We start from the raw sequence: 17,171 nt of genomic DNA, 5'->3' as shown, positions 1-17,171 counted from the left end.
AAATTCTATTTAGATATTATGTTAGTATGCATATATTGCATATTGTTAATAGAGCATGAATATTGAGATGAATGCAAAGGTGTATTGGTAGTGTCTTGGTGTTAGATTAGTGTTATGATTTATGTCATCATAAAACCAAATATGATCATTTATAATGTTATTTGAATAGTTATGGAAGTTGGAAACATATGATAAATATAAGGAAAAACATGGTCATGGAAAATAGTATTTCGAAAAATGAAGGTAGAGTGATGCAAAATATCTAATAACAAGTATTTTTTTAGTACCTTATTGAAAACCTAAGAAAATATGTTTCCTATCTCGAGGATCTAATTTGTGCCTATGTTAGATTAAAGTTCTAGCAAAGGTTAAACATTAAAAAAACCTTTAAGCCTAAAAAAGTTGGAAAAGTATGAAAAATAACATAAATGGAATTTATTTTCCAAAACAGGAGCAGGGAGTCTGTTAATTAAAAAAGTGGCATGAGATAGTAAATCATAAGACCAGAATGTTTTAGGAAGGTGGGGATGAAAAAGTAAAGCTCTAGTGAAATTAAATATTTATTGTGATGTAAGATGCCAAAGAATTGATAAAAGAGGGATGTTGAATTCTAATCCATTGTCAATCCCAATGCTCTTAACTTTAAAAGAAAATTGTGTAGTAGCATAATTAGCAAAAAGATTTAATGTGGGGTGGTCTAGTCTTAGGCTTATTGTGCATAAGAAAACCCTAAGTATATATGGAGTGGTCATCAACTATAGTTAAGAAAAAGTATTTGAAACTCTATAAACATGCGGTGTTTATTGGACCCCAGATATACATCTGAAGTAGAGCTATCAAAATGAGCTAGCCCATATGGGCCGGTTTGCTAGACCCGAAAAATCATAGGGCTTGGGCCTTAAAATTAGAGCCCATATTTTTCAGGGTCTTTTTAGCCCAGCCCTAAAAAGCCCGCTACCCATTAGGGCTAGCCCATATGGGCCGTGGGTAGCCAATCAGGCCCGCATAATTATAAATTTTAAAAATATATATTAATATTTATATTATCTTACTCCAAAATAGCATATTGATTTTTCTCACTTCACTAAATTTTATCTCTATTTTATTCAATCTTTCTCTTTTAAATATTATACATTAATATAATCAACATTTTTTCATCATATTATATTAGTTTTCTCTTATAATAAATATTCAAGTATTATTTTATACAATTTAGACATATATTGTATTTAGAAACACATTATAGTATTTATAAGAGATAATATAGTACTTAAAAATGTATTACGTTTAAAATAACATAATTTTAATTTTATTTATAATGAATATTATGGAGTTTTTATTTTAAATATTTTTAACAAAAAAGCCCATTTAGGGCCGGGTAGCCCGAAGCCCATCTAGGGCCGGGCTCAGGTAGTAAATCTCGAGCCCATATTATACAGGGCCCGCTAGGGCCAGCTCGTTTAGGGCCAGGTAACCCATATTAACAGCTCTAGCTGTGGGTAGCTCATTAGGCCCGCATAATCATAAATTTAAAAAAATATATTAAAATTTATATTATCTTACTCCAAAATAGCATATTGATTTTTCTCACTTCACTAAATTTTATCTCTATTTTATTCAATCTTTCTCTTTTAAATCTTATACATTAATATAATCAACATTTTTCATCGTACTATATTAGTTTTTCTCTCATAATAAATATTCAAGTATTATTTTATACAATTTAGACATATATTGTATTTAGAAACACATTATAGTATTTACAAGAGATAATATAGTACTTAAAAATGTATTATGTTTAAAAGAACATAATTTTTAATTTTATTTATAATAAATATTATGGAATTTTTATTTTAATTTTTTTAAATAAAAAAGCCCATTTAGGGCCTGGTAGCCCGAAACCCGTCTAGGGCCGGGCTCGGGTAGTAAATCTCGAGCCCATATTACACAGGGCCCGACAGGGCCGACTCGTTTAGGGCCGGATAGTCTATATTGACAGCTCTAATGTGAAGCATGTCAAGATCTGAAAGGGAGTTTGTATTACTATTAGGATCACATGTATAATTTTACTATGGGCGAGATAGAGAAAAGACTCTCATGTTTTATTGATAAAATTGTGAAAAGGATGGCCTAATATATAGTTCAAAATATTAATTTTATTCGAGCTAGCAGATTTCATGGGTTGAAGATTTGTGTTTTTACAATGTTTTTCAAATTTAATAATTTTGGAAAAAAATTATCACAAGGTAAAATTACAAGTATATTAGTTACGAAAATAAAGGTTGTTAAGTTATTCAATCTTCCAAATCATTCTTTAGGTGACAAACATTTAATATAACGATAATGTTGGAAAAATATCAATTTCAAATAAGGGTTTCAGTGAATTAGGGATAAAAATTAAATTAAATTGAAAGTGAGGGAGACATAAAACATCTTTGAGTAAGAAATTTTTTGAAAAGTAAATTTGGTCAGAAAAATGGGCAATTCTAGAGTGTACATTAGTAAAATAGACAGACACATGGGTTGTTTTCTTAATATTTTAAAAATGCGTGAATGAAGGAGATGGTAAGATGCTACAGAATATAATATACAAATATTGAAAGATTTCAAAAATGTACCTGAAATCACAACACCAAAGACCACATAGTTAGCTGCTTCAGAGGAGTCTTTATCATTTGAGTGCAAAGTCATTAGTAAATTGACCAATACAAATAATCTAGCTTAACAGAGTCTATTTATCTTCTCAAAGATAAAGACAACAATTTAATCCATTGAGAAAATTACAACTTAAAATGATAAAAGTGTTTACAATATGAATTTCACATAGAGGATAGTAAAATTTCTAACTCAATACAAGTGTTTAATATTTCAATAGAGTATATGGAATGACTATTACTTGTGACTTTTTAATATTTCTTTTTTTTTTCAAACTTGATATATATATATATATATATATATATATATATATATATATATATATATATATATATATATATATATATATATATATATATATATATATATATATAGAGAGAGAGAGAGAGAGACTATATATATATATATATATATATATATATATATATATATATATAGTCTCTCTCTCTCTATATATATATATATATATATATATATATATATATATATATATATATATATATATATATAGAGACTATATATATATATATATATATATATATATATAGAGAGAGAGAGACAATATATATATATATATATATATATATATATATGTCTTTCTTTGAAATAGAGATCTTGAATATATAGAGAGACTATATTGCATCATTGTAGGGTATAATATGGGGACTGGACTATTTGTAATGATTGTGCTAGGTGTGAAAGAACTTATACACAATCTTGTAAGATTTGTTGTAGTTGTTACTATGGTTTTATGTTATGCATGTGAATATCTTTTAAAGGTTTTGATAATGACAACTGAACAAAAAATTATGAAATGCAATCAATATCTTTAAAGAAGCAAACACAAGATAAAGTGTTCAAAAATTTCAGTTGAAGGAGTTAAACAAAGTTAAATAAAGTAATTGAAAGGAAATGGAGTTTTGAAGTTATGAAAATTCGTTTAATCACATGCTTAGTTTTTTATCTAATAGTTTTATTAGTTGAATGTAAGTTAAGTAAGAGTAGGCCTTGAAGTACTAATAATATGATGTACATGGGCACTAAATTATTTCAAACTCTACATCTTTTTCTTCGAATTTCCTAAACTTAATTTACGCAAGTACTTAAACAATTAATAAGCATTTCTTATCAATTAGGAAAACACAATTAATTGTCTAATCGATTAATCCTTTCATCTAATTAATTAAATCAAGATTAATGTCTCCTATTCAATTAGGCATTTCATCAAACCGATTCAAGCAAGCGCAATGCCTCCTAATCGATTAGGTAGTCTTATAGTCGATTAAGTAAAAATGCAGATTAGGGGTTTCCTCTTATGACTTAACCTAATGGATTAGGTTGCTGATATAATCGATGGTAGCAGTCAGGCTCATGGATTGTTGCCTTTTTTAGTCAATTTTTTTCTATATAAAGAAGTGTTGTTCTCATTTTTAAACACACTGATTTTTTTAATAATCAAATCTCATATCTTACTCCTTATCCTTATTTTATAAGTTTTATTCATTATAAATTGTCTTAGTTCTCTAGAGAGTGAAAAGTTTCATCTAAGAGTTGCGTTTTTCTATTATGTGATGAATTTCTTTAATAAATGGCTTAGTTCTCATGTAATTTTTTAATTGTTTTGAATGATGCAAGATAAACCTTTAAAAGTTTGGTCTAAGTTTATTCGATTGAACCTGCATAAAAAGGTTATTGGATTGAACCTGCGTAAAAGCTCAAGTTATTATTAGTGGAAATCTTAAGAGAAAACTCTTTGAGATTGGATAGGTCGCGTGGTTTAGGCCGAATCAGTATAATCTCTTGTGTGATCTCTCTTACTCTATCTCTTTATTAATCACTTATTTATTTTTTTCGTAAGCTAATTTTGAAAAATACGAAGGAATTTCAGAAAACCAAAAATGAAATTAAATGATGAACATCAAAGATAAATGAAAGTTGAGTTAGGGGAATCAATCAGTGCTTCAAGGTCTACATTGTGGTATCGAGTTTGCAGAAAATGAAGTTCTCTAATTACCTGAACAAAGTGATGATCAAGAAAGAAAATCAGAGCAGTTGGTTGGAAAAATCCAGAGCACCTCAAAGCTTGACTTTTGTTGTGCTAGCTTCAGAGGAGAACGATGAAGCAATTGGAAGCGAGAAATTGAGTGGAGAAGGCTTTGAAATATGAAAACTAAGTCTCATAATTTGGTGATCAAGTGTGAATCTGAACAAAGGTTTTGGAGGCTCTCAAAGCTTGGAAATGAAGCTGGGATCATCCTCTATTTATAGGGAAGTAAATGGAATGTTCAAGCGTGTGTAATGATGCTGAATTGATCCAATTCGTGTGAAATTCTCAAGTGAGCAAAGTGTGACTCAATGAGCATCAAAACGCGGCCAATTCCAATGGATTACAGGTCGTTTTGCTTGAGTGAACTTCACTGATCATGATTAAGTAGAAAACGCGTGGTAATTGAGCTTGATAAGTGAGTTTATTTGATGCAAAATTCTGACCAAATTAGAACATTTCTGTTTCAGGTGACCAATTTCTAGCTCGCATGGCAACTTGTACAAGAGGCTTTATGATCCCATTCTTTTTGCAGTTTGATCACATCATCACAAAGGGTACAATTTGACAAGAAAGGTTGTATTTGGATGCTTGTGGAGAAATTTATGACCAGTTAAAAATGGCACAAAAATCTGTCTTGACACTTAGAAAAATTAGTACAAGTGCTTCAAAAATGACATATAATGTTTTCAAATCTTTCATGACCTTCCAAGCCTTTTCAGCTTTTGACCCTTGAAGGAAACTTGTAAAGGACATCCCAAAGAGTTCATAGCAAAACTAACCACATCAAAATGTTGAAAATTGAATGAGTTATGATCCTTGAAAGTTGAGAAAAATTCAGTTGAATCCACATGACCTATAATGTTTCTCCATCTTTGATGATTTTGCATGCATAATTAGCTCTTGAATTGTGAAGAGAAGTTGTTGAAGATGTCAAAGAGAGTCATTTGCAAAAAAGAAGCACTAAAAAATGTTGAACCATGAACAAGGTGCGATATTTTGAACTTAGATTTGAAAATGTTGACTTTTGGGTCAAACTTCTTGATCAAACTTGGATCCTTTGAACTTTTCTTGCAATCCAAGATACATTGAGGCACATATGAACTCTTTATGATGCATTCTTGATTGAGCTTTGATTAAAAGTGGCTAAAGCTTGAGGTTGCTTGATGATGAAGGCATGAAAATAAACACATGAACCTTGACTTTCTTGAGAAACAAGCAATCAAATCTTTGGGGAATCCTTGATCAATTGAGATTGAATGATGCTTGAAGATTATATGACCTAAGATTATAGGTCAATCCTTGCTGCATAAGCCTTGAGAAATAATGTTGACCACACTTTTGACTTTGATCAGATGAAAATCTTAGCTGAGGGGACTTGCTTGATCCACTTGATTCAAACTTGTCCTTGCAAAATAAACAAAGAAAAGCAATGCATATTTTTATATTTTGATTAGTAGTAAGTAAAATATTAGCTGAAAATCTTAGCTGAGGGGACTTGCTTGATCCACTTGATTCAGACTTGTCCTTGCAAAATAAACAAAGAAAAGCAATGCATATTTTTATATTTTAATTAGTAGTAAGTAAAATATTAGGGCATATAAAGGCAAATGTACATAGAAAATTCAGCATCAAATACTTAAGAAATATTTCTTAGATTTGAAGGTTCCTCATCCAAGATGCAAGTTTAGTTAAAACTAAACCTTGTTCTACACCTATTGATATGGATCTGAGTCTTAACTCACATTTTCAATATGGAATTCCTTTATTTGATTCAAATGATTATCGTAGACTCATTGGTAGTTAGTTCATTTAAATAACACTATATTACTTCAATGTACCCCAGTTAGTTGAAATTAATAATTTGATGTACTCACGTATGAATAATAAAAATAACATATTGTTAGACAACGTTTTCATTTCTCCATTGTGAGAAAAATGATTAGAAGAGTACATATCAGTGAAGCAAGCAACACAACAATCCTTTACTTGCACCAAGTAAGAAAAGTAGAAGAAAAGACAGTCATATTTGTTAACTGGTACAACAAAACCATAATGGCGATATACAATAGAATACAACCACCTAAAAGGCAGGTTAATGCATCTTTCTATACCAATGGAGAGACATTTCTCTCGGTTGAACAAAGATGAATCATAAACATATGAAGCACAAACACCGATAAAAACACATTGATTGTATGTAAATATATGTATCGCTATTGCATCGGACAGTGATAGGAGGCTAACACCAAACACACCACTTTCCATCTAAAGTGCTGGTGATGCACAAATTTTCTCTAAAGGCTGTACACACATGTGAGTCACACAAAAAAGAATGACTATGGAAGAGATGCTCGGGTACTTTTCCATGAATTTCTTCGTCGTGTGAGTTGAGGTGTGAAGCTAAGTCCAAACATCTCCTTGAGGGCTCGTCCCTGCTCTGAAAACCTTACTAGCCTCGCAACTACAGCAGCACTCTGCATTACGTGGTTCATATCAGTATTGCTCCATAAACGGTTTGCTAGCTGCATACGCCTGCGCTTTGTATTCAATCCAATGCCCCATTCTTTGAATACCCTTTTCCTCTCTTCCTCAGAAAACCTCTTCTGCATAAGTTTCACAAGCATTTCTCTCTCCCTCCGAAGAGCTTTCACACTGTCAACATGAAATGTACAAGTTAAGTAGCAAGCCATCATAGTGCAATTAATACAAAGTTAGGTAAATCAAACAGAAGACTAAGCATGATATATGTTTGCATTATTAGGATAACCATATTTAAATTCGAATATAATGTTTTTAAATCAGCATCATAAAGATCATTGAGGTTTAGCGCAACTGCGCAAGTGGTTGGGGTGTGTTAGAAACTCCAGAGTACCGAGTTTGATTCCTACTCATAGTTAAATGACCACTTAGATACCAAATATAACACAAATTCAAATAAATGTAGGAGTGAAAGAAAGGGTGAACCTTGTAGTTAATGTGATTGGTTGGCTGTTTTTCTCAGACTGGTTTTCATCAAAAAATGTTTCTTTGAGGAAGCATAGTCTTCTGAGCTCTACCTCCATGTAAATGGAGTCTGTTTGTTCACCCCTGAACAAAAGAAAGAAGTAGGTCCTGTGCGTTAATGGCACATAGCAAGATTGCCACAGTTCAATTATCTCTTTTTGTTGTCTCTTAAATTGCAGAGACCAATCGAAAGGAGTTCCCGGTGCCTCAAGCATTGGATCAATGCCTACATCTTTCACATTCCTATCAAACTTCATTAGTTTTCTTTCTGTCCCCTGATCCTACAAATCAGCAAAGAATGTGGTCAAAAAATCATCAAACATCAAGATTAAGTAGTGACTTCCAAATTGAGTTTTACATCATCCTTTCAGAAAAACTGAAAAATGAATTTATTTCAGTTACATTATTTATTCTCACCTGACCATCAGCAAGCTGCTTTTCATATTCAAGTTTAACCATTTCTTTCATTCCAGCAACAAAAGTATGGATGCTAGTAATGTCCTCATCGCCAGATATTCCCATGCTGTTGCCTCTAAGTTCTGACTGACTTCCAATAGAAGACTGAGAACCGTTCCTTGAAAAACTTGTGGAACCGTCGTAATTTAATGGATTGAACTTTCTCCACAAACCATCTGGTCTTCCAGGGAATCCTTTTTCAAATCCATTGGCTGGAGTTCTCTCCATTTCTCCTGTCTCGGGAGAACCAGTCATGCGATACTCCGAACAACTCCAGCTTCTAGTTAATTTGAGATTTCTATTTCCTGACATGACATGTAGAGATTGTTCATCACGGTTGTCGTCATTCAAATGTGAAGATATTTCCTGGCTTGTTCCATTATCCCCTCCAGATACTATCAAAGCCGAATCCGCACTGTCATTTACCGATGGATCCAGTGAGTTGTCTCTACTCGACTCCTCCAACTCGACACATCGAACTTCTTTGCAGTATTCATCAAGGTCTTCTTCTGTACAAGTAAGAGCTAACAAATGTATAACAACGGACCTGATTTTTTTGACTTAACATTATAGTGAAAATGAAAGGACTTACCGTCTCCATAACTTCCACTATCTCCACCATTATAGTGAGGATTGTTAAACTCTCTAATGCGTGTATTGGGACCGCAAATGCTTGATGACTCTGACACTGAACAGTCATCTTCCCATATATCTTCTTCCTGCCAAATCAAGATGATTATTAATGCTATGAGTAAACAAAAATTTAGAAGAGTAAACTTAAGCATATAATAGAATTTTCAGCAATTACAAAAATGTATATTACTTTCTTAGAGATCTGCTCCTTTCCCACCGTGCGAAGCAAATCCTCAATCCTTGATTCAGCAAGATCGCGTTGCTTAGTTAGCTCCTTAATCTCTTTATCCATCTGAATATGTAACATGATCGACAATCAATACTAGTAACATAATAGCATAAGAACTCAGATGGAAAATTATGAGCTTTTCCATCTAAGGAGTAGGGAATATGTAACATGATAGACGATCAATACTAGTAACATAGTAGCATAAGAATTTAGAGAGCAAATTATGACCTTTTCTATCTGCTGATCTTTCTTTCTCAACAAAGCTACATAATCGCAATTGGAGGTAACAGGAGTTTTTAACTCTCCTTCCAACCTGGCCAACTCTTTTTGCAATTGCTTGACCAAGGCCTTATCAGACATCACTACATTAACTTGTGCTTTAGTGGTAACTTCTTTTGCGCAACAAGCAAAAAGAAGCGTGTTTCTTGTTTGCTCAACGTGACTCCGCGCAGGGCTCAAAGTGCAGATGATAGCTGTTCTGGCATTGCCACCTAAGCAGGGCTGTAGTATGCGTGTCAACTTAGAATCTCTGTAATTTATATGTCCTTGCCTTCCCTTACTGCATTCAGCACATTATGTTAATGAAACTTCAAACTTTTTGTTGTTGAATTTGTATTGAAGAAAGAATCAATATAAATTAAACTTTCAAGGGTGAAGTGAACGACCTAAGCTTACGAATTACGGTTGAAAGAGTAAGTAAACTCCGGTTTATATGACAACCTTCTTTCAATCTCACCCCAGCTGATGATACCTGAGATGCACGCTCACTCCCTGCCAAATCAACAAAATTCTGCAGAGAAATAAAGACAAATTATGTAATAACATAATATTCCATAATCATTTTATCCGCTGAACAACTGATGAATCTAAAGTTAACTTACTACACTAGCTGATAGGGTGGTTGAGTTTCCTTTGCCCAGAAATTCCTTGGCAGAACTTTCCATCGTCTGAAAATTTACATAAAGCATTTTATTAACTGATCAGTAAAAAACCTTAAACATTATATTTGTAGCAGAACACATACCAGTCTTATAATTTGGTGAGATCTTGAACTCTTTTCATTCAGGTATGTCTCTCCTACTTGTCTCTGAGCTGCAAGAATAAAGTAGGCAATATAGTAAGGGTTATCAGTCGCGATTGCTGAGAATAACGGTCTATTCAAACATCGTTACACCATAATGCATGAACTACTTGATAATATTTTGTACTAAATAGTGTATTGCAGGACAATAGCAAGTTATTCAAAATCAAGTATGCTATAGCGCTGCTATTTAACAACACCGAATACAATGATGTTGCTGACTACTGAAACCATATAAAAAGAAAACTATGCAAATTCCTTTACCTTCACAAAAGGATAGTAGCTCTTTCAAATGCCCCCAGTCCCGAAGAGTCTCCTCTGTAAGTTTCTCTAAAACGGGTCCTTTCTGAAGAAAACGAAAAAAATATCATGAAATAACCATTAGTTATGCAATCTTTTGTATCAAACTTGTATCTATTATATCTTACTGTCCAATATATATATATATATATATATATATATATATATATATATATATATATATATATATATATATATTAAAGACATTCACCTCAGGATCATCGCGTAGCCTAAGTGGAGTGTTGTCAGTGCTAAGGAGGTCTCTAACAATTTCATTGTAAATTTCAATTGCTGAGAACTTCAATGCAAATGCTCTTTCTTCATGCTAAACAAGTCAAAGTAGTAACCATGTGTCAATAGCTCTTTGTTACATTAAAAACAAGAGTTATAGTGAAAATGACACTGAAGAATTCGAGTTTAACATACTATAAGTTATAAATAAATATAACAGTTTAAATACCCTTTTTATGTAGTCAAAGATATCTGCTACAGCATATTCAGTTATTCCAACCATAGTGTATGTCTTTCCACTGCTTGTTTGTCCATACGCGAAAATACTCGCTGAAATAACGAATAAACACCTAAGTTAACAAAAAAGTGGACGTTGCATGATGAGAAACTAGCAGATATGGTAAATTCATACTCACAGTTAATTCCACCGACGACTGAAAGAGCAATTTCTCTAGCTCCTTCCTCATATACCTGCCTTGTAGCACAGTCACCCCGAAATACTCTGTCTATCACCAATCACAAAAAAAAAAAAATATCAGAAACACCCTGTTCTTGATAAATTATTTCCAATCCAATTTTGTCACAGTATCAAAAACTTTGAAACACTATCATTTAACAAAACTATGTAAAATGTTATTTGAAATATCATAAAGATTAAATAGTATTTTTGTTTTTATCCTGTGAATGAGTGAGTCAGTTTAGTCTCTAAATATATTGAAATTGCAAATACACCTGTAGTGCTTCTATTAAGTAATTTTATGGACTCAATTAACCCAAAAAAAAAACACATTCAAATAATTAAAAAAATACTTGTAAATGTTTAACATGTAATGTGATAAACTAAGGTTGATATAAATATCCAAGTTTAGAAAAGACAGACAAATGTGTTTGACAATTGACATGTTCATACTATGTAAATTGATTTAGCCAACAGTCAAATAAAAATTCACCAAATGTTCATATCAAAATTAAGTATTTTCAAAAAATAAAACAAGAAAAATTAGGAAAAGAATGCATCTAAGGAGAGAGTTAAATGAAGTTGATTTTTTTGGTCAAATCCTCCAATTTTTAAGGAAATGAGCCTGGTAATCTAAAATCCAACTGTTGTTCCGGTCAAGATTCCAATCAATGGAATCTGAAACAATTAAAATAAAATGCAAATTAAGATTTAACATAGACATTTTCTTACCAAATGTGTATGCACTTGGAAACGTCGAACCCTCGCGCAGTGTGTTCCGATACAAGATAGTAGTATCATTAATACATTCCCAATCTGCAGATTCATTCCCAGAAACTTCCTTCTCACTCAAAGGCCTAAGCCTCAGTAACACAAGGATCTTCTCTTCACAACCACTCATCACTCCCTGCATCTTCTCCCATTTCGACAACTCTTCTCCCGCAATAGCTCCCATTTCCTCACTTCCAAATCCAAATCCTCTTCCCACTCCAATTAACAAACTAAATCACATTTCAAAACAAACCCATGTTTCCTAAAAGAGAAAAAGTGAAGTATGTCATTATTAAAGTGATTCTTCCTTTCTCTAAAATGCAAGACATTTAAAAGAAAATAACTACATGAAAAAAGAAGATACATTCATTATCATTATCATTATCATTATCATAAATCATAATGATGGAATGACCAAACCATCCCATTAATTGCGGTTGTTAAAAAAAAACAGGTAATATCATCACCACCTAGCTAACTTTAGAAAGACCAAAACAAAACAGAATGCTAACTAATTACGTTTTTATTAGTGGTTAGTTGGCAAATATTATCATAACCAAAAACAAGACTTCTGTTTTAAGAGATTAAATCAAAATCAAATCATATTTTCAGTGTGCTTAAAATAAAAGCCATTCTTTGATACCAAGCTTCATCAAAAGAGTAGAATAATAAAAAGAGAAAAGTGATGGATGGGACCATAACTCATAATTTTGAAAACTTCCTTCCACAGTAACCGATTTAAGAATAGAAAACTTTTTAAATCAGCGAACCTCCACAAATCATGCTTGAGAATAAAGTAACAAATTTCCACATTTTACAAAAATAATCATCTAAAAATTGGACAACGCTGGACCCTAACAAACAGGACCTACCTTCTTTTTCAGCTTTCACTATTCAAACTTCTTGTTCGTAGAAAAATCTGCAATTTAATTGTAATAAAATATCTTAAATTATGAGAACTTCAAATTGAAGTTCAAAATTCAACTGGATCTTCTGAATCGGTTTAAGCTTGGAATTTTGTAACCGTCACCGACACGCCGAGAATCATAAAGAAGAATAATAAAAGAAAAAGACTGTGCTTGGTAAAGAAAAAATCATGCTATAATAACAGTAAATAATAAATAAAACAGTTGAATTCACGAGCAACGAACGATCTGAAATAGAAGTTACCTTCTGAATCCACAATGTGAGTAAAAGAGTGGTAGCTTTCTTCTACCTATGAAGTTTCTTCTTCAACGATCATTTTCTTCTTCTATGTGAATTTCTATGATGTTGCAGTTTTTATATTATTTTTTTAATTTTAATTTGATTTTTTTCCAGGTGGGAAAAATAAAAAATTAAATATTGTTTTTTTTTGGTTTTTTGGTTTTGAAATTGAAGAAAAGTTATAGCGATTGTTATACAAACGCGGTGGAGAAGCGTGTGAGGTGGGGACGCAACTACTTTTACACCCACTAGCGTTAATGATTTAATTTACTGAAATTTTCAAAACCGTCCATACAGGTTTGTAGGTGCGGTTGATGAGCGTGGAGGCACGTTTGGGGTTTTGGAAGAGTAACGGTCACTACAGTTAAAATTGTGGCACAACTTCCTATTATTTATTTAATTTTTTAATTAATTGATGGGTGAGTTTAAATGCAGTCATTTTTTTTTTTAATGAAGAGGATTAAGAGGAAAGAAAAAATATTGACCGATGAGAAGAAAATAAATAATGTAATTAATATCTGCAATTCAATATATCAAAAGTTATTTAATATAAATTTTCTCATATAGCTTCATTTCAGTTTTTATTACTTATATTTTTTAAAACTTAAAATAAAGTTTTTTTTGACAACGTTGCTAAAACAATAACATTAAATTAAACATAGTAGAATTAATTAAATTTTGCTTATTTTTATGACCTTTTATTTAAGAGTGAAGGCAAGATTTTATTTAAAAATGACTTTATAGTATATTGTTACAACATACAAAACTCAATTAAGGTGTATCAATGGAGAATTAGGTTCAATTGGAGAAGATGAAGTTTAAAGAAGAGAGAGAGAGAGAGAGAGAGTTAACAACAATGGGAGTAGTGAGTTCCCTGTTATAGTACAAAGTTACAAATGATTGGAAACTAAAATAACAGCCAAAACAAAAAAGAAATTGTTATGCTTCAGTGTAACCGGTTACGACAAACAGCATATCCGGTTATGCCACTACACAGCGCCATTGTTTGGCAAAACACACGCCTGCAACCGGTTACACAAACTAAAGTGTTAAAAACAGCAATTTCAACTCACCACCTCACTTTAGTTGATTCAAGTCCAGCATGCTCAAGCTCATTTTCAGCCTCTTGAACACTTCATTTGTTACTCCCTTGGTCAACAAATCAGCCACTTGGTCCTCGCTCCGACAATATCCCAATTGTAACTTTCCATCACTCACAAGCTCCCTCAAATAATGAAACCACATCTCTATATGCTTGCTCCTTCCACGTGCAATCGGATTCTTCGCAAGGTTAATAGCAGAGACATTATCAACAAGAAGTGTAGTAGCCTCACCCTCGTTGCTACCCAACTCCCTCAATAGATTCATAAGCCACATGGCTTGGAAAGCACACAACGACGCCGCAATATACTCGGCCTTACAAGACTAGAGTGCTACCACCGGTTCCTTTTTCAAACACCAAGAGATTGGAGTCCTACCAAACATAAAGATGTATCCATCAGTTGATTTTCTATCATCTTTATCACCACATCAATTGGAATCGGTGAAACCAAGTAAATCACATTTTCGGCTCGTACCAATGCCGGAAAGAGAATTCCACAACCAAGAGTTCCTTTAACATATCTAAGGATCCTCTTGACCGCTGCCATATGAAACACCTTAGGCCTCTCTATGAATCTATTAGCAATACCAACACTAAATGCCAAGTCCAATCGTGTATTGCACAAATAACGCAATGATCCAATCAATATCCTATATTGAGTTGGATCCACATCTTGCTCATCCTCACTCTTGAACAGTTGTAGCCTTGCCTCACATGGTGTAATGGCCGAATTGCAATGCTCCATTACACACCTCTTCAAGATCTCATGCGCATACCTCCTTTGGTGCACGAGCAGTCCCGTTTTTACCGTTGGAACTCTATGCCAAGGAAGTATCTCATAATCCCAAGGTCCGTCATCTCAAACTCATCCCTGAGTTCCTTCTTGAACCTTGAGATACTCTTCTCACAGCTGCCGGTAATCAAAAGATCATCCACATATAGGCAAAGGATGATCACACCATCGTTCGTATTTGATCTTACATAAACACCATGTTCGGATGCTTGAAACCAATATCAACAAGAAAGCCATCAATGTGTTTGTTCAGAGCTTTTGGAGCTTATTTCAAACCATATAATGCTTTATGCAACTTGTAGTATCTCATCTCTTGATTCTTCACTACAAATTCGGGGGGCTGCTCAACATAAACCTCTTCATCAAATGGACCGTTCAAAAACACATATTTGACGTCCATTTGATAAATGCCCCAATTGTTGTTGTTCGCAATACCAACAACCAAACAGATAGTCTCAAGCCTAGTCAGAGGTGCAAACACCTCCTCAAAGTCTATACCTTCACGTTGCAAAAATCTTTTCGCTACCAATCAAGCCTTGTACTTGATTATCTCGCCTTTGGGGTTTTCCTTCACTTTATAGACCCAACGCATACCAATTGGCCTTTTACCATACGGTAGATCAACCAACTCCCAAGTGTCATTCTTCTTAATTGATTCCAGCTCCTCTTTCAATGCACAAATCCATTTTGGATCGCTTAAAGCCTCCTTCGTATTCACCGGTTCGGATTTGGCCATAAGCACAAAGTGAACGAAATCACCTTCATTATTGACTTCATTATCTTGGAATCTCTCGCATTCTTGGAGTCTCATAGGCAACACTCTTTGCTTTGTTGATCTTCTATGATTTTCCTCGTGTTGAACTTCATTCGGGGGCTGCGGAACCGTTTCGGGACTGACTGGATCATCAAAAATCAGTGTTGTTGGAGTTTTGTTCTGCATGTAATTGGTTACGCCAGTTTTCACTGGATGGCCGTAATCGGTTACACCCTATTCTGCATAATTCCCATTTTTCTGCTTGTAACCAGTTACGCCGTTTTGTACTATCTGGCCGCAATCGGTTACACTGGGACTACTGCTGTTATTTTCATAAAAAATAACATCCCGACTAATCACAATCTTTCGATTTCTAGCATCAAACAGTTTGTAACCACCTATAGAATGGTATCCAACAAAAATTATGTCCTCACCCTTGTCGTCCAACTTCTTTCTAAGTTGACCCGACACATGTCGATACGCTACCGAACCGAAAACTTGCAAATGACTTAGATTTGGTTTGAATCCACACCATATCTCTTCAGGTGTAAGCTTCTCAAGCTTCTTAGTAGTGAATCTATCCAACAAATAGGTGGCTGTAGAAACCGCTTCTCCCCATAGTTCCTTCGGTAGACTTTTACTGCTTTACATGCTTCGAACCATATTCATAATCGATCGATTTTCCTCTCGGCAATACCATTATGTTGTGGCGTATGGGGTGGTACAATCTCATGCACTATACCCTCATCATCACAATATTTCCCAAACACAATCGAGGTATATTTACCTCCGCCATCTGTTTTGAGAATCTTCAACTTGTGACCGCATTGCCTCTCCGCCATCTGTTTTAAGAATCTTCAACTTGTGACCGCATTGCCTCTCCGCCATGGACTTAAACATTTTGAATACATCAAACACCTCATCCTTTATGTTGATGATATAAATCCACAACTTCCTACTAAAATCGTTAATAAACGTGACAAAGTACTTGTTGCCACTGAATGTGTCGACTTGCATAGGCCCACAAACGTCGGAGTACACCACCCCAAGATGCGCTTTGGTCCTATGACTCGCATCCTTTCTAAAACTCCCTCTATGTTGCTTTCCTCTAACACATTCCTCACACAAATCAGCTGGAATATCAATGTGTGACAGCTCGGTAACCATACCATTTTGTTGCAATGCTTTGAGATCACGAAAATTCAAGTGACCAAGGCGATAATGCCATAACCACTCCTCTTTACTTGCAGCTATAGCTAAGCACCTATGTTCCAATAGTTTCAGCTCAACTTTGAAAGTCCTATTGGAAGCCATGGGAGCCTTAAGGATCAACACACCACTAGCATCAACAACACGCAAGATTTTTTTCCAAGCGTATCTTATAACCTTTCTCAAGCAATTGTCCAATACTCAAAAGATTACACAATACTCGGAATATATAACACGTCTTTGA

General features: G+C 33.7%; 1 protein-coding gene and 1 pseudogene across 1 annotated transcript; both read right to left on the bottom strand.

Moving 5' to 3' along the window:
- Positions 1-6,579: 6,579 nt before the first annotated feature.
- On the bottom strand, positions 6,580-12,931 carry LOC131602115 (kinesin-like protein KIN-7E; annotated as a pseudogene).
- Positions 12,932-14,520: 1,589 nt separating this feature from the next.
- Positions 14,521-14,916, bottom strand: LOC131605218 (uncharacterized mitochondrial protein AtMg00810-like). Its single transcript, XM_058877602.1, has one exon. It carries the CDS (start codon positions 14,914-14,916, stop codon positions 14,521-14,523), a length of 396 nt encoding a protein of 131 aa, XP_058733585.1.
- Between the last annotated feature and the right edge of the window lie 2,255 nt (positions 14,917-17,171).

The sequence above is a fragment of the Vicia villosa genome, linkage group LG5 (assembly GCF_029867415.1).
Source record: "Vicia villosa cultivar HV-30 ecotype Madison, WI linkage group LG5, Vvil1.0, whole genome shotgun sequence".
Taxonomy (NCBI): domain Eukaryota; kingdom Viridiplantae; phylum Streptophyta; class Magnoliopsida; order Fabales; family Fabaceae; genus Vicia; species Vicia villosa.
The sequence above is the reverse complement of the archived record's forward strand: the minus strand, read 5'-3'. Positions and strand labels throughout refer to the sequence as shown.